Source organism: Rhodamnia argentea, chromosome 11, assembly GCF_020921035.1.
Source record: "Rhodamnia argentea isolate NSW1041297 chromosome 11, ASM2092103v1, whole genome shotgun sequence".
Lineage (NCBI taxonomy): Eukaryota > Viridiplantae > Streptophyta > Magnoliopsida > Myrtales > Myrtaceae > Rhodamnia > Rhodamnia argentea.
This window is the reverse complement of record NC_063160.1, coordinates 17,921,071-17,938,228: the sequence shown is the minus strand read 5'-3', so window position 1 is coordinate 17,938,228 and position 17,158 is coordinate 17,921,071. Positions and strand designations below refer to the sequence as shown.

The 17,158-nt window shown below is 40.2% G+C and overlaps 2 protein-coding genes across 5 annotated transcripts; both read left to right on the top strand.

Annotated features, from left to right (window-relative positions):
* Positions 1–1,296: 1,296 nt before the first annotated feature.
* Positions 1,297–11,545, top strand: LOC115747298 (importin-4). Of its 4 annotated transcripts, none has more exons than XM_030683398.2 (21): positions 1,297–1,675; positions 2,385–2,517; positions 3,002–3,138; positions 3,242–3,287; positions 4,249–4,461; positions 4,626–5,129; positions 5,214–5,348; positions 5,435–5,650; positions 5,730–5,819; positions 5,905–6,149; positions 6,693–6,781; positions 7,765–7,805; positions 8,269–8,299; positions 8,377–8,499; positions 8,604–8,821; positions 8,924–9,019; positions 9,119–9,231; positions 9,756–9,891; positions 9,980–10,084; positions 10,225–10,554; positions 11,216–11,545. In XM_030683398.2, exons 1-20 carry the CDS (start codon positions 1,401–1,403, stop codon positions 10,423–10,425), a joined length of 3,147 nt encoding a protein of 1,048 aa, XP_030539258.1. In that variant the 5' UTR covers positions 1,297–1,400; the 3' UTR covers positions 10,426–10,554; positions 11,216–11,545. The 4 variants fall into 4 exon arrangements, with proteins under 4 accessions (XP_030539258.1, XP_048128295.1, XP_048128296.1 ...); XM_048272338.1 differs by having other exon boundaries at positions 8,266–8,299; XM_048272340.1 differs by having other exon boundaries at positions 1,537–1,675; positions 3,022–3,138; positions 8,266–8,299.
* Positions 11,546–13,298: 1,753 nt separating this feature from the next.
* On the top strand, positions 13,299–16,765 carry LOC115747344 (probable receptor-like protein kinase At1g11050). Its single transcript, XM_030683476.2, has 2 exons — positions 13,299–15,619; positions 16,423–16,765. The coding sequence occupies exons 1-2, from the start codon at positions 13,551–13,553 to the stop codon at positions 16,457–16,459; spliced, it is 2,106 nt and encodes a 701-aa protein (XP_030539336.1). The 5' UTR covers positions 13,299–13,550; the 3' UTR covers positions 16,460–16,765.
* The last annotated feature ends 393 nt before the right edge of the window (positions 16,766–17,158 follow it).

Genomic DNA, 17,158 nt, shown 5'->3' with positions numbered 1-17,158 from the left:
TCGGCCCTCTCCCATATCGGGCGGGGGGGTCGCCGACCCCCGCTTGCCCGGTCCCGGGCGAGGGTCGCTAACCCTTGCCTAGATCCGAGAGAGGGCCCGACCCTCTCCCGACCTCTGGTTGGCAAGGTCGCCGGCCCTCACGGAGGCGCCGGCAACCCTGTCGGTCTTCGCCTCTCTCACCGATCCCCCACCAACGGTGGGCCGACCATCGCGGGAGGGAGGGGTAGCCCTCTCGCCAATATGGCTGTTTTTCCTTCTTTTTTTTTTTTTCATTTTTAAAAACCAGAAAAGAGAAAAAAATAAATAAAATGACGAAATTGCCCTTTAGGTGAGGCCCTTTTTCGAAACTCTATAGCCACTTCAAGCCATTTTTTGAAACATATTATGCCATTTTAGGCCTTTATTCGAAGTAAGGTTTACTTGGGGCCATTATTTAAAAAAATGAGAGGACTCGGGCCCTTTTTTGGAATTTTTCAAAAAACTATAGGCGCAATCAAGTTTTAGTACACGACTTTTATTTATGGTTAATACCATAGAAAACCCCAGATCGATACACCTGCGACAAATTTATCTAAAACTATTTTTTTTAATTACAAAAAATCTAAATTGATACACTTGTGAAAAATTTACCCCAAAATGGTACACCTATGACAAATTTACCTTCCGTTAATTTTTGATAAATTTAATTGTCAAACTGCTAAGTTGGATGACACTTGACAGTTGATAAGAATACCATTTTGGGGTGTTTGCCCTTTGTTTGTTACAAGTTTATCAATTTGAAATTTTTTGTGATATTAAATCAATTTAATGTAGGGTAAATTCGTCACAAGTGTACCATTTTAGGGTATTTCATGGTCAAAAGAATTAATTTAGGGTAAATTTGTCACGGATATACCGATTTAGGGTTTTTGATGGTCAAAAAAATAGTTTAAGGTAAATTTGTTAAAGGTATACCAATTTGGAGTTTTCCGTGATCAAAAAAATAATTTGAGGTAAATTTATTACATGTGTATTAGTTTAGAGTTTTTCCCGATAATAACCCTTTGATTTATTATCCTTTCAACCCGGAGCGCGACCCGCCGCCGTACCCGGCCCGACAAGGGCACAATCGGGCTGTCTTTTAGTTGGACTACAAGGTAGCCTTTATCGGGCCAACCGGTGTACCTTAAACCCGGCCCATTCAGTCTCCGCGACAGTCAACGACTCGCGCGCAGATCCGACACTGGTCGTAGTCAATTCTCACGAATTCACATGCGCCCACAGAGACGCACTATAAAAGCCTCCGCACTTCACTTCCACTCAAAGCAAAACCCACGCAGGCACAAAAACCCTTGCCGCTTCCTCTGTCTCTCCCCCCCATTTCAGAGGACGAACACCGCTTTCTTCAAGTTCAGTGGGAAATGGCGCAATCCTTGGAGCTATTGCTAATCCAATTCCTGATGCCGGACAACGACGCTCGGCGGCAGGCGGAGGAGCAGATAAAGCGGCTGGCCAAGGATCCGCAGGTGGTTCCCGCCCTTGTCCAGCACCTCCGCACCGCCAAGACCCCTAACGTCCGCCAGCTCGCCGCCGTCCTCCTCCGCAAGAAGATCACCGGCCACTGGTCCAAGCTCTCCCCTCAGCTCAAGCACCTTGTCAAGCAGTCCCTCATCGAGAGCATCACCGTGGAGCACAGGTTGGTTCTCCATCTCGATGCGATGTGATCTTCTGTGATTTTTCGTAGTTTTGATCCTGGCTAGAGCAATCCTACTCAATTGTAGTTAACCGCTTAATTACTATTACCATCCCTTCCGCTTAGAGTACCAGCCATCTCTGCCGAACGTGAAGTTCGTAAATTAAGCTACAACAAACTGTACCTTCTATCGTTATATACAAATTTGTGCAGTTAATCCGCTGCTGTTATGATCGTCCACTGTGGACTTGGTTAGCAATAATCTATTGCAATCATCAAGGTTTTCAAATCACGCCTTCTTTTCATCACTTCTTTTCTATAAGGTCCCACTGGTCTGGAGCTTCATTGGTACTTCGGAATGTGTTAGCTTTCAATTTATTATGCAGCTGCAACTGTCCATTGTCAACTGATGTGGCAGTCATATGTCAGGACAATTCGGGTTTACCATCTTTCTTTCTTTTTTCACTTTTTCCGGCGGTCTCACTCATCTGATCATTCTGATACTCCTAGCTGTCGGTTCTGCAGTGAATTTTATCTGTTTTTCCTTGCATTGATCATATGAATGAATGTAAATATTAGGATGCGCGCAGTATTTATCTTTTCTGCCAGATAGGTTGGTGACATGATTATTCATTTTCCTTGATTTTAGTATTCTTTTTTTTCCCTGGGCGAGAGAGTAATGTTAATGTTTGATTTTGGTTTTCTGTTTTAGCCCACCAGTGAGGCGAGCTAGTGCCAATGTAGTAAGTGTCGTCGCAAAATATGCAGTTCCAGCAGGGGAATGGCCTGATTTGTTGCCTTTCTTGTTCCAGTGCAGTCAAAGTACACAAGAAGACCATAGAGAAGTAAGTCAGGCTAAAGCTTTTTGAATCCCAAGCGTTCTGTTCGTATGGTTTCATGAGCATGTACTTTGTGATTTGTTTACAATTTTTCTTGCTCAAGCTGCATTCTGCCGAAAGCTAAAATTGAACAAGATGGATATGGACTGAATGCCTAGAGACACTGGGAAAAAAGCATCATGACAAATAATATAGATACTCTTCGAAAATTGAACTCTTTATGGCGGGCCTCCAAAGGTTTAAATCAAGTATAAAGTCCTTTATTTGCCCTACCTAAACCATGCTGCTCTCGTTTCCGAAGAATCTTAGTTACACTTGAAGTATAAAGTCCTTTATTTGCCCTACCTAAACCATGCTGCTCTCTTTTCCGGAGAATCTTAGTTACACTTGAAGGAGCCTTCTGTCTTTTTTCATTGTAATAGTTGTTGCTTGTATACTATATGATTGAATTTTTCACTAACTACTAAGTTCTTTTATCTGGTGATTAAAGGTCGCCTTGATCCTTTTCAGCTCTTTGACTGAAACCATTGGGAGCACATTTCGACCACATTTCACTGATCTTAAGACTCTTTTACTCAAGTGCCTCCAAGATGAGACTAGCAACCGTGTTAGAGTTGCTGCCCTTAAGTAATAAATTTTTCAGAGTTCTATTCCTTTTACTTCTTTTATATTATTGGATGTTGTCCTCTACATATTTCTAAGTATGTATCTGTCTGATTAACTTTTCTAGGGCAGTTGGGTCTTTCCTGGAGTGCATTGGTGATGGAGATGAAGTGGTGAGTGCTTGTTACTGTTGGTCTTATGGAAATTCGTTTTAGTAGAGTGCCGTTATGCTGCTGTATCAAAAAGCCCAGAAAGATTGCTTCAATGTAGTCTCACACCTGCGAAATACAGGGAATCAATGAAGCAAATGATTTTTTCGAACTCAGCTTGTGCAAGATTTTATTATTGTATTGTCAAATTGATTTTTGAATCCGTTTCACATCGTCGCTTGAGGATCTGTCACTTACCTAGTTGGCATTTACTAATGCATTTGCACTTTCAGCTCTTAAATGTATTTTGATTAACCCAAAGGGAAAAAGGAGGTGACTTGGCAAAAACTATTTTTCCGGGCTGTTATTCTGTTGCATTTTGAACTATATAACAAGGTTTTGGTGCTAAGAGTCTCAATCATTGAGGCACCCTAGTTCTTGTTGCACTCTTGTGATGAAGTAAGCATTCTAATCCATAATTGTGGTGGCATGTTCTTGATTTGCTATCTTTACTTGGCAGTCAATACTCAAAGAAGGACTCTACCTGAAAATTTCCTTTACTAATTATCCATGAGACGGACACATATCCTTTAGCACTTGTTACACCATTGAATGTTTTATTTTTGTGGGTTTGGGAAGGGCTGAGATAAGATATTCCCTGGTGGGAATTTTGTGGTCTTCTTGCTCAGATGACTTGGTCTCTCTATGGGGAATTAGGGGTCCTATTCTCTTAGGATAATTTCCTTTGGGAATGCCTTGACCCTTGCACGATTGAAACACGAAGGGAATTTAGATATTTAAGGCAAAAGGAATGATTCTTAATGCATCTCACTTGCCAGTTTATGCATATGGCACTCTAGCTCTTAGTTTGACATCAAAAAGTTACTCAGTAAATGCTCTGAACAATTTGGGATTAGGGTTGTGTTTTATAATGGTTTTATTTTGTTATCTACCTTGTGTATAAGGATGTGGGTTTGTTATGCAGGTAAAGTTTCGAGAATTTATTCCTAGCATTTTGAATGTATCAAGACAATGCCTTGCTATTGGTGAGGAGGATGTTGCTGTTATTGCCTTTGAAATATTTGATGAGTTGATTGAATCTCGCACCCCTCTTCTTGGAGATTCTGTGAAATCCATTGTTCAATTCTCTCTTGAAGTTTGCTCAAATCAAAATCTGGAACCCAGTACCCGACATCAGGTAAAGGGAGGAGTCTTATTTCCTAAATTTAATATTCTCTTGGTCCCTCTGGTTTATGCAACTTTTGTCACTGGGCTGCAACTTTCACAGTGATAAGTTGACGGCAAGTACTTCTTTTGATCTTTGGAGCCTTTGCTTATTTTCCTTTTTCTCTTTGTTATCAGGCTCTTCAGATAATTTCTTGGCTTGCTAAGTACAAATCTAACTCCCTTAAGAAACATAAACTGGTCAACCCGATATTGCAAGTGATGTGTCCGCTACTTGCCCAATCTACAAGTGGAGATGAAGACGATGATCTATCGCCTGATAGAGCTGCTGCAGAAGTTATTGACACTATTGCTGTCAACATTCCAAAGCATATTTTGCCCCCCGTGTTTGAATTTGCTTCTGTGAGCAGCCAAAATAGCAATCCAAAATTTCGGGAAGCTTCTGTCACAGCTTTAGGTGTTATTTCAGAGGGCTGTTCGCACTTGATGAAAGATAAGTTGGAGCCTGCTCTTCACATTGTCTTGGTGGCTCTGCGGGATCAAGAACAAATGGTTAGAGGGGCTGCATCCTTTGCATTAGGGCAGTTTGCCGAGCATTTGCAACCTGAGATCACCGCTTATTATGGAAGTGTTCTTCCTTGTATCTTAAATGCCCTCGAGGATGCATCTGATGAAGTAAAGGTGAATGATCGAAAAATTTCTGATTCTAGGTAAAATTCTTTTGGAATTTCGACATAGCGTTGAAAAATTATTCTCGGTGTGCAGGAAAAATCATACTACGCCTTGGCAGCATTTTGTGAGAATATGGGGGAAGAAATTCATCCTTTTCTTGATCCTTTGATGAATAAACTTCTGGCATCCCTTCAAAGTAGTTCACGTAATTTGCAGGAGACTTGCATGGTATATAATTCCCTTTTGTGGTTCTTTAGCCTTTTCTTGCATCACAAAGCCTAACCTCGCTATTTACTTTTCTCACTTTTTTGCAGTCTGCCATTGGCTCTGTTGCTGCCGCTGCAGAGCAAGCCTTTATGCCATATGCTGAAAGAGTTCTGGAGTTGATGAAAACATTCATGGTGCTTACCAGTGATGAAGATCTTCGTTCCCGGGCCAGGGCTACTGAACTTGTTGGAATAGTGGCCATGTCTGTTGGGAGAACAAGGATGGAACCAATTCTTTCTCCTTATGTAGAAGCGGCAATTTCTGTAATTACCTAGCCTTTTTCCAATTGGAAAGCATTGCCTTCTATTTTAGTGAACATGAACATCTGCATCACTTATGCAGGGTTTTGGACTGGAATTCAGCGAACTTCGGGAGTATACCCATGGATTTTTCAGCAATGTGGCTGAAATTCTGGATGATGGTTTCATTAAGGTAGAAGTTCTTTGTAGCTGCATCAAACTTTCTCGTGCGTATTATTGAGATCTTTTGCTTATTTTGGAATTTATGTTTTGAACAGTATCTTCCTCATGTTGTGCCCCTAGCTTTCGCTTCCTGCAATCTTGATGATGGTTCAGCTGTCGATATTGAAGATTCTGATGATGATAATATGGGTGGAATTGGTGATGTATCATCTGATGATGAAGCTCATGATGAGCCTAGAGTGAGAAACATCAGTATAAGAACAGGAGTATTGGATGAAAAGGCAGCTGCAACTCAAGCTCTGGGTTTGTTTGCCCTGCATACAAAGGGTTCCTATTCGCAGTATCCATTATGATTTTGTTACTTTTACTTAGCCGTTTACCCTTCTTACCTGGGACGGATCCGACTTAATCCATGTGGGGCAATTGCCTCGATTAACTTTTTGCCAAAATACCATAATATTACATGTTCTCGAAAATTCTTTCAATTTTGCCGACACTGCATTTCTTAAAGAAGTACTTTGGGAAGCTATTTCTATGCATTTTTCATCAAATTGCCCTGATGGTTAAGAGTCCAACTGAAATTTTTTTAAAGCTATAAAAGATAATTGCAACACAAACAAAATTGTATTTGATATAATAATTACCCTTTCTTTTCAGTCATGGCAAAAAAAAAAACAGAGTTCTCTTTTCAAGTTAAAAAAGAAGAAGCAATGTATATTTATCCAAAACAGCAAATCTATGAAATTTTTATTAATAATCAAGTTTGCAGTCCTGGTAAGGGCTGTTCGAGTGCATGCACGTGTGTATGTTGGGGGTGGGGGGTTGTGTGTGCGTGTGCATTGGGACATCATTCTTGGCTTCTTTAATTTCTGATACCGTATAGATACTTGGAGGAATCTTTACGAATAATGGTGAAGCATTCAGGGTATTTTCATGAAGATGTTCGACTGCAGGCAGTTATTGCTCTGCAACGTGGGTCCCTATTGCCATGCATCACAAGTTTTCTATTTATCTTCTTTTTTTCTTTTGCGCTTGCTTTACACCTTCCTGTCATATATTCATCTTATATTGCTCTTTTGATATGTTCGCAAGCCTGCAGTCTTCTGGAAATGGAGTTATCACCATACGATGCCATGATTGTGATTCGATATTTTAGGCTTCCCCTTACCATCACCATGGCTAACTTGATGCTTTTCACAATCACTTTTTTCATTATTACCATCTTCATGGCACTGTTCCTGAGGGACATTAGTGTCTGTAGACTTTTTTATATTACAAGGATAAGTAAATAAAAGGGTTTATCTATTGCTAGATTGGCTTGAAGCTTTTTATGAAGTCTTTTGGCGCTCACTCATTTATAACCTTGATGACTGGGTGATGCTTGATAGTTTTCCTGAGGATGCTACTAAAGGTTGTTCAATCTCACTTTAAAAACTTTCTTGATGCAAGTATCAGCATTGTGCACATACTCTTTACAATTTATTACTCTCCTCTTGGTGGAAACCTGCTTAAAGGGATAAGAGGGAAAACTGGCAGGGTGGGTCCCATACTTTTCTCTGGCTTACTGCTAAAGAAATGTATTAGTGAACATGTAATGTTACAAGAAATCAATTTCTTTTGTCCCTGTTCACTTCTCTTTTTTCCCTTTAAGATTTTATCACTGCTTTTTGTTCTGTACTTGTCACAAGACTTTTCTGTTTCAGTGAAGTACTAACCCCACAGTATCATTTCTTTGAGTTCTAATCTCAATGTCGTTCATGGAAATGTTGCTCATTGAGAAGTGAGACTATCAATTTGATCAAAGCTCTAGTTCCAGGAAATTATGGCAAAAAGCAATTTTAGATGTAGTTCCAGTTCTCTGTGTAATTAATGTATACTTTGTCAGCTCTCTCTGGCTGGTTGGCCTTGTAATCTCTGTTTCAGTTTTGCTCATATTTGATCAACCTTTGCTGCAGATATTTTGACAGCAGCCCAGGCAATCTTCCAAAGTCACGCTGTGAGTTTGGACTGAACTTCCTTCCGTCTGCAAATTTATCCTTTTCCTCCTCGCTTTGGTGTTACATGTGGCATATTTGTTTGCAAAACCAACAATTGGTATTCTGCTTGGAACCATGTTAAAATACATTAAGTAAGAAGGCAAGCTTTACTGATCATTACTCGTTTCAGACACCAAAATATCAAATTGTTCATGATCTCCTCCTATTGTTTGATTATCTGTTTTTCAATTTCTTTTATAGCCAGATTGATGGCTATCTAGATCCTGTGAGTTGCCTTTGTACTTCTGTTGAGGTTTTCATCAGTTTTGTATACTGTATTTGCTCAGATGTCAATGTTTCTGAAATTTCTTCTGCAGTTCTTTGTTGAACCTGATGCTAACGTCATTAATGTCATTCGCAACTTATTAAACTATCTCATTGTGCTGGGTACTGCTATATATGACTGGCTTTCTTCTTATGCAGGAAGGCTCGGACAAAATAAGGGAAATTCTTGGTGAGGACATGACTGAGTAGCTGGTCTAATCTTTTAATCCATGTTCTGTGATGAATATAACCAATCTCTTAGTGCAGATACTGTGATGAATATCTATATCAAGACGATGACTGGAGATGATGACAAAGAAGTTGTAGCTCATGCTTGTACTAGCACAGCTGATATTATCAAGGAGTGTGGCTACGTGGCTGTCGAGAAATGTAAGAATCATATATTATCTATCATTATTTGGTGTACTTATTGAAGGATCTCTTGTCTTTTCAATAGCAAATCAAGCATCCTGATCCCAATGTTGTGATCACAGATGTGCCTCAAATAGTTGATGCGACATTAGTATTGCTTCGCAAGGAAGCACCTTGTCAACAGATAGGGTCAGACAGTGAAATTGATGATGATGAAGCTGAACACGATGAAGTGCTGATGGATGCTGTATCTGACCTCCTTCCTGCATTTGCTAAGGCAATGGGTTCTCATTATGCACCTATCTTCTCAAAGCTATTTGAGCCTTTGATGAAATTTGCGGTGAGTGGATCATTAAGAGGCTTTCTGCATTAAGTCTGATAAAGTAGTTTCCATGATGAGATGTTCTTGTTTTATCACTAATTTATTCCTTACCAAATGCAGAAAGCTTCACACCCTCCGCAGGATCGGACTATGGTGGTCGCATGCCTTGCTGAGGTTGCTCAGAATATGGGTGCTCCTATTGCCAGCTATGTTGATGTAATAATCTTAGATAAAGATCGTATTTGAGTAGAGATGAGATTTTCCACTGATCAAAATACTATCTGAAAGTTTCATATGGACTTTCTCATATGTCAGAGGATAATGCCCTTGGTTCTCGAAGAGCTGTTATCTTCTGAGGCAACTAACAGGAGAAATGCTGCTTTCTGCGTTGGTGAATTGTGTAAAAATGGAGGTGAACCAACTTTAAAGTATCCTTTGTTTGCAATTACATGTGCCCTATTAATCAGCAGGCATTTGAAATCGATGCATGACAGCATAAATTAGGCTTCAGATGCCTTCTTCTTATGTTGTAGTTATTCGCTTGAGTTACCTTTGCAAGTCAATTTGAACCATGCATCTTAATCTGCTGACCTCCTGTGTTATTCAATTGCACAAGTCAACTTGAATAATTGCAGTTCTCTCTTAGTTGGCAGTGACTTTAATGGTGGGGATTATCGTGTCCCGCGATGGACAAAGATGGCACCCTACTTTAGCCAATTGTCTTTTAGATTTTCTTCCCGTCAAATGGCCTGACTTTACAAGCAAAGCATATGCTTTCTCTTTTCTTCATCCTTGTTGCCTGCCATTGAGATACTTTCTGGGAGCAGTTGGCTAATGCTGACAAACGCACAATCTTTGTTAGAAGACAAAGTTAAGTAAGAACTCTTTCAGCATTGGTTTTCTCTCTTGTAATCTGCATGTGCTTTCTTTGCTTTCCTGAAATAAACAATAGATACTATGGAGATATATTGAGGACAATCTACCCATTGTTTGGAGAGTCAGAGCCTGATGATGCCGTGAGTGACAATGCAGCTGGTGCAATAGCAAGGATGATAATGGTGCACCCTGAGTCCATCCCCTTAAATCAGGTTAATGTCCTGGTTTGGTCAATCTCAAATAATAGTATGCCATGTCATTCTTTTTCGGATCTGCTTATCACTGTAAAACTTGTTTCAGGTCCTCCCTGTTTTCTTGAAAGTTCTTCCTTTGAAGGAGGATCATGAGGAATCCGTGGCCGTCTATGGTTGTGTGTGTACTCTGGTCTTGTCATCAAATCCTCAGGTAAATAGCAAGTTCTCTGGTACTGATGCTAAGCGGCTTCTTGTCTATAATCTTCTTGGTTGTCATTTTTTTTGTTGGTCAGACTTGGTTGATCAAGTTAATCCGTCCTTTTTTTGGTTTTGCTTTCCTCTCACTTACAGGTCCTTGCTCTAGTGCCTGATTTGGTTAGACTGTTTGCTGAAGTGGCCGTGTCTCCGAGTGAAACCGCTGAAGTCAAAGCCCAAATTGGCAGGGCTTTTTCTCACCTGATTACACTATACGGCCAACAAATACAACCAATTCTGAGCAACTTGTCCCCACAACATGCTAATGCCCTGTCTGCCTTGTCCACTGCAAGTTAACATTGCTTGGAAGTACCAGTCACCTATTAATTTCTGCTACCGGGAATTTGCAGTCCATGGTGTACATTGTGCCTGACTATTTGAAGCTGGGAGCACTTGGGAATCGTCAATTTGACTGACGTACACCAGGTATGACATTTTTTGTCGGGCAAAGTTTCCTTCAGCTGTGGCTATATGTTCTATATGCTGACACACGAAGCAGGCCCGTCCTTTTTTTTTCCTGGTAGCATATGATCATTTTGCTTATGTAGGAAGTTCAATGACGAGGCTTTTTTTTTAAATCCGGGTCACCATCATAGTGAGGGTTTGCTGTGTGAGTTTTTAGAGTAACATGTACTTTCCAGTTGGTATATATTGGGAAAATTGGTGTCACTAAGGCTCCATTTATTTCGCGAAAAATGAATGATTTGAAAGATATTTTTCTAAAATGATTGCTCATATCACTTATAAAATTGAATGAACTAAAAAATATTTTCATCGTCCACGAAAATGTTTAGACATAAATTGTTGTCGATAATGAAGTTTTTCATTGCCTAATTATTTCAAGCGATATAAACTATTTTTCTTAGTAAAATGTTTTCTAAATTAGTTAATTCTGCAAAACAAACGGAGCCTCAATGTGTTCAACAAATTTAATTAGAAGAATGTGGAACATGTGTAAGCACCAAGAGAAAAACTCAAGAGTTTGCAGAACCTTAGATGTTTAGGGTGTCAATCATTTGATAGTGTTCTGTTAGTTGCTAGTTCTTTGCAATATGAAACTTGCTAAATATCTTTTCTCATCTTCCAGGTCCTTTGAATACGCTCAATATTACATACTTGATGGTAAATTTTCAGCCAGAATTTATTTCTTTCCTTTTGATTTTTTAATTTTTAGTTCACGATTCTTTGGGTTTACTGTTACTTTTTTTTGGGGTTTGGCTCGTGTAATTCTTATTATTTATGTTGCTTTTAATAATTTTGAGCGTTCTCTTCTGTATCATTTGCAAAGACTCTCTGATGAGATAGCCGTCACTCTGAGGTTTTGTTCTCCATGCCCCCGCAAATATTGAGGCAGGGGGATCCCTTTAATGTGGAAAGGTGGGTGCGCGATTTGCCTAAGTCTGTCTTTCATCTGTTTTAGATTGGGCTGAGTTGGGCTTGCATGGTTACTTAATATCGTCTTTAGACTCTGGATTGCATCGCTCGGTATTCTTAGGCTATTGATGGATATTGGCTTAAGGATATTGACAGATTGTTTCTTCTTCAAGCGAGGGAAATAATCTCATGGTAACGGAATTGATAGGTTTCCATCAGAAGTAGTAGCTTCCAACCTTGTCAACAAAGCAGTTTCTACACGTGAAATGGTTTCTCATACAAAAGAGTAGGCGTCAATAATAAGTCAAGTAATTGAACTAGTGTATTTTTCATCTTTGTTAGTCAGTATTCATAAACTCTTTTATATAATGGGTAAGCGTGGTGAGAACCATTTTGTGCAATTGAGCTTATGGTGCACAGAATTCTATTGTTACGTATCTGAAAATGGGGATTCTCTTTCGTACAAGTATGTGTCGAAAACTGTTGAAGAATCATCTCAATTATTTCTCATTAACTTAATTTGTCTGACCTTTATTGGCATAACTTATCAAACCTTCCCATTTACTAACTCTTAGATGAAATCACTTTAGATGAAATCACTGACCTAACTTGAAGATAAGAAAGTAGAAAGTTAAACAGAAGTTCATAATAGTCAGAGGGTTTTTTTTTAAGAAGCGAAATTGGTTATTGAAAGAAAAAGTTGATCTTAATAACTAACTTAAATAAAAGTAACTAATGCAAAATTAGTTGGTAATTTGATTGCGAAAAAGAGTTTTTAAGGAAGGGAAAAAAAGAGGTAAGTTAAATAAATCAAATAAATGGCGGTAAGTAACTTAAATTAAAATTTGTAATCCAAAACTAGTTGACAATTTAAGTGAAGAAAACTTTTTAATTCACACATAAAAGGATGGTAATGCCGTATAATGATCAGTAAATTTAAGGTATTTTAATAAATGGAATGATATTCAGTAAAATAAAATAAAATAAAATAAAATAAAATAAAATAAGGGAAGCCTTTTTTACCATAGATAAGTGAAGTTGGTAGTTTTTAAAATTAAAAATCAAACAAGCATTGGTAACTTGATCAGTAAAAAGAAAATGATAAATAACTCAAACGAGAATTGATAACTCAAATTATTTGATTATTTAATCGGACAAAATTTGACGGATCACTCAAATAATGGTTAGTAAATTCAATATAGGAATAGATAAATTTGGGGTTTTGATATTAGAGGAAAAAAGAAGAAGACAAATATAAGTTTGTAAAAAATGATAAAAATTTATGACTTGTAATTTGCCGGAAAGAGTCGGCAGATTAACAAAAATGTCGAGAAATCGGCACGGAAAAAGGAACTACTTTCCTCGAGTATGGAAGCATCCGCACATTAGTTAGCGAGTGCTTCCCATGTCTCGGTCATTGTCTCAGCACTTTCGTGTTGCCTTCTGTATGCGTGCTGCTTCTGGTCCACTGAACACTCTCTGTAAAATACAAGTAGCAGGAAATGACCCTGTCGTGTACTCCAATGTATGATAGATTCTTTCTTCGACCTCCTTTCTCGGTCTTCGTGGCGTGCATACTTGACCCGGCTCAAGCAATCCAAACCTTACCCTTGACCACAACGTTAACCCCACTCCAGTTCCCCAATCTTGTCCTGTCCTCAGTCAAACCGCTGGAAGTCAACCAAAAAATCAGTTGGGACACACAAACAGGACACTTTATAAGAATTTTTTTGAGGGTAGGCCGAATGTGGTAAAATACGTTATTTCTGAGGCTACTCACCAAACCGTATTTCAGATAGAATCTGCTTTCGGTTTAATTTTGGACCGCATTCAACGAACGGCGTTAACTCCACCCTCTGATGGCGGCAAAACGACAGAGTTAAAACTGCGTCTGTGTCATGTCAGCAGCCAGCCAGGAAGTTTTTTTGGAGGAGAATGGTTTGACCAGACGATGATTGGGTGGGTGCTCCTTTCTCCTCCATGCCTTTTGAAGCTCCGTTCATGGGGTCGGAGTCTCCATCGTCCTTGAACCACCACCACCTTCCTTGATGCTCCCATCTCTCATCAAAATCTCTTTTCCGACAGTAGAAGAGCAAAAAAGAATCACACCCAAGCAGTCAAAAATGAAGCTCGAATCGGCGTCGCCCGCTACCGTCTCCGTCGTCTCCTCCTCCTCCTTCTTCGTAGTTCTTTTTCTCTCTGCTCTCTCTCCAACTTCCGCAGCAGCCGCCGCCACGACGAACGGATCGACATGCCCTGTGGATCTCAGCTACATGCGCAGAATCCCTTGGAACACTTCGAATTGCCAACCCCCCATCTTCACTCCCGACCCTTCCCTCAACGACACCTCTAAGAACCCCTGTTGCCAGAACCTCCTCTCCCTCTTCGCCGTTGGTTTGGCTGAGAGGCTTCGACAGACTTCTCTCTTCAACCTCCCTGACCTCAACACCTCCATTTCTTGCCTCCAAGACTTCCAATCCACCCTCACTTCTCTCTCTCTCCCCACCAATCTTGTTTCCTACTGCCTCAACCCTTCGCAGTTCGTCATCACGCCCAACACCTGTGCCCACATTCAGAATACGCAGGACTGGGTTAGGGAACTCGGCCAGTCAACTGCTCTTGATTCAGACTGCAAGGCCGACCTCAATGATTTGACCTACTGTGACCTGTGCGTGGCTGCTGGTTTCAAGGTCCAAGCCCAGCTGATAGCTATCGGTGGTAATAATCCTAATAGCACAGATTGCTTTCATTTTACCATTCTGTATGCTGCTGGTATTGTCAATGCTTATGGGCCTGAGAGTACTGGCGTGCTGTCATGTGTTTTGGCATTGTCGATCAATACCCGTGGGAGTTCGGCTAGTAAACGGCACACCGATCTTGTTTTCGGCTTGACTGGGGCTGGTGTCGCACTCATTGTCATGTCTTGTTTGCTGGGTTTGTACTTTTGGTATGATAGGAGGTGGAAGAGGAAGAGGAGAGTTCAGGGTGCTAATGCAGAATTTAGTCTTGACCCGGAGGAATCAGGGTCTAGGGCTAGACCAAGGCCTAATACAGGGTCTATTTGGTTCAAAATTCGCGACCTTGAGAAAGCAACCAACAACTTCTCACATAAGAATTTCATCGGGCGGGGGGGTTTCGGAGTGGTTTTCAAGGGAGTTCTATCTGATGGGACGGAGGTAGCCGTCAAGAGAATTATTGAATCTGATTTCGAGGGGGATGCTGAATTTTGCAATGAGGTCGAGATTATTAGCAATTTGAAGCATAGGAATTTGGTGCCACTTAGGGGATGCTGTGTGGTAGACGGAGACGATGACGATTATGATGATATGAGTGGCCAGAGATATCTTGTCTACGATTACATGCCAAATGGTAATCTTGATGATCACATTTTCTCATCGCCTGATAACCAAAGCGGGAAGAAGACATTGACCTGGCCTCAAAGGAAAAACGTTATTTTGGATGTGGCAAAGGGGCTTGCTTATTTGCACTATGGGGTGAAACCTGCAATATATCATAGAGACATTAAAGCGACAAACATTTTGCTGGATGGAGACATGAGGGCAAGAGTCGCAGATTTTGGATTAGCAAAGCAAAGCAGAGAAGGACAATCCCATCTTACTACCAGGGTCGCCGGAACTCATGGCTATTTGGCTCCTGAGTATGCACTTTATGGGCAGTTGACCGAAAAGAGCGATGTCTATAGTTTCGGAGTGGTTGTTTTGGAAATAATGTGTGGGAGAAAGGCTCTTGATTTGTCTTCTTCAGGATCACCACGGGCATTTTTGATAACAGATTGGGTCTGGTCTCTGGTAAAAGCTGGGAAGATCGAAGAGGCATTCGATGCTTCACTGTTGAAAGATGGAGAGTCTATAAATTCGAACCCAAAGGGCATAATGGAGAGATTTGTGCAGGTTGGGATACTGTGCGCTCATGTTATGGTGGCTCTGAGGCCAACCATTTTGGATGCATTGAAAATGTTGGAAGGAGATATTGAAGTTCCTTCCATCCCAGACAGGCCAACTCCCCTGGGAAACCCATCGTTTTACGGAGATGGCAACACTTTCAGCATATCACCTGCCTTAAGTGGGCCCAAATTGAACACCGGAGACATGCTCAGGTAACAGAAGTTGAAAAAAGTTGAATAATCGACACCAGATGTTTAGACTGCTTAAAAGGTGCATGGATTTAGTAGTTCTTCATTGGGCATCCTTATGAGAATGTAAGAGTTGGTTTTTGTAAAGTACTGGGTGTAAAAAGGTCCCTGCTCTGTATATAGTCTAGTAAGAGTAGCATTCCATGTACCACAGAATATCTGGTTATCAAGAGGTTGTTCACACAACCTCTGAAAAAGAAGACTCCAGCTCGACTGGGCCAATTAGGATATAGTTCTAATTTCAACATATATATGGCTTTCAGTATCTCTGTTGTATCAGACTTGATAGTTGTACTCCTGTTCTGTCTTCACAGGAAGTTGGACAATTCAAAAGTCTAATTCACTTTATAAGACAGGAAGATGCTAAATTGGATATCTGTATATCGCATTATCCGTGTCTTTTCTTCCTTTAGGTGGTGAATATGGGCAATGAAGATATCCTTATATAAAAAATTTAGAGTCGTATACAGTGCTTGAGATCTGATCTTGGGTCTTCTTCCATTCATGTGAAATGAAATTTAGCTAGAAAAAAAGAAGAAAGTGAACAAAATGATCAATTGTGGGATATAGATATCCTCATTGATATTGGATGTTCAATTGCATTTTATATTTGCAGGATAATTTCATAGCATACCTGTTGCTGTTCTACTTCGTCTTGCATGGAAGACTTGCTATTCTATCTGCAGTTACATTCACAAGGGTTTGCACTTGTGAAGCGAGTAGTTTCTCTGCTGAAGTTGTGATTTTAATGGCTTCACATGCTGCAGGTTTACTCAGAGAGCCAATGATTTCAATGGAATTTGAATATCCAGGAACTCTATATATTTACTTCCTTTTTTTTATGTCTTCCTTTTGTTGTCTTTGTTCATACATATGTCAATATGAAATAGAATAGTTCCGGTAATTTGCCAATGTAGGAGAGGAAATATCTTAGTTGAAAGATGAAGTCACTGCTTGGTAGTTGGTAGTGTGCTAGATGGGTATTTGTTACAATTTACCGTCAGTGTATCTGAGGCCAGCGTAACATCTCTTTTTTTGTGTATACAAAAAGAAAGATCTTGTTCTAGTTTCCACGCAAGTGACAAATTATTGGTGGGCGTAACATTTACAGTCTATATGCCATCTCCTGATGAGCCGCAAGCTCCGGTGCTCGCATTTTGCCAATGCCCATGGCGATTGGAGTAATCATTTCTCAGAATTGCCTCCGTTTTCTTCATTTCAAAGTTCTGCTGACAAAAGACCGTTCTCTCTTGATGCTTTGTATCACAGAAGAAAACGCTAGTTGAACTTAAAATGTTTTATCAAGAGTCTAAGTCTTGATCTTTTGTGTAGTTCAAGGAAAATGTGGAGATCAGAACTCTTTCGATGCCGGCCTTTGAATGGCAACGGTTAAGAATGCCGTTTGGATGACGTCTTTCATCATTTATGCCAGCTTAGTCTAGGATCTGAATTAGCTGGTAGATTGTATGCTGTGCTCTGTATCTGTTGTCTGCTCTTTCCTGT

Bases quoted from the DNA above. Each gene is read 5' to 3' on its own strand.
- LOC115747298 (XM_048272338.1), top strand. From the start codon at position 1,401: ATGGCGCAATCCTTGGAGCTATTGCTAATCCAATTCCTGATGCCGGAC. The intron at 3,288-4,248 runs GTGAGTGCTTGT...TTTGTTATGCAG, and splicing joins TTGGTGATGGAGATGAAGTG to GTAAAGTTTCGAGAATTTAT. The intron at 8,300-8,376 runs GTGAGGACATGA...CTCTTAGTGCAG, and splicing joins CAAAATAAGGGAAATTCTTG to ATACTGTGATGAATATCTAT.
- LOC115747344 (XM_030683476.2), top strand. From the start codon at position 13,551: ATGCTCCCATCTCTCATCAAAATCTCTTTTCCGACAGTAGAAGAGCAA. The intron at 15,620-16,422 runs GTAACAGAAGTT...CACATGCTGCAG, and splicing joins AACACCGGAGACATGCTCAG to GTTTACTCAGAGAGCCAATG.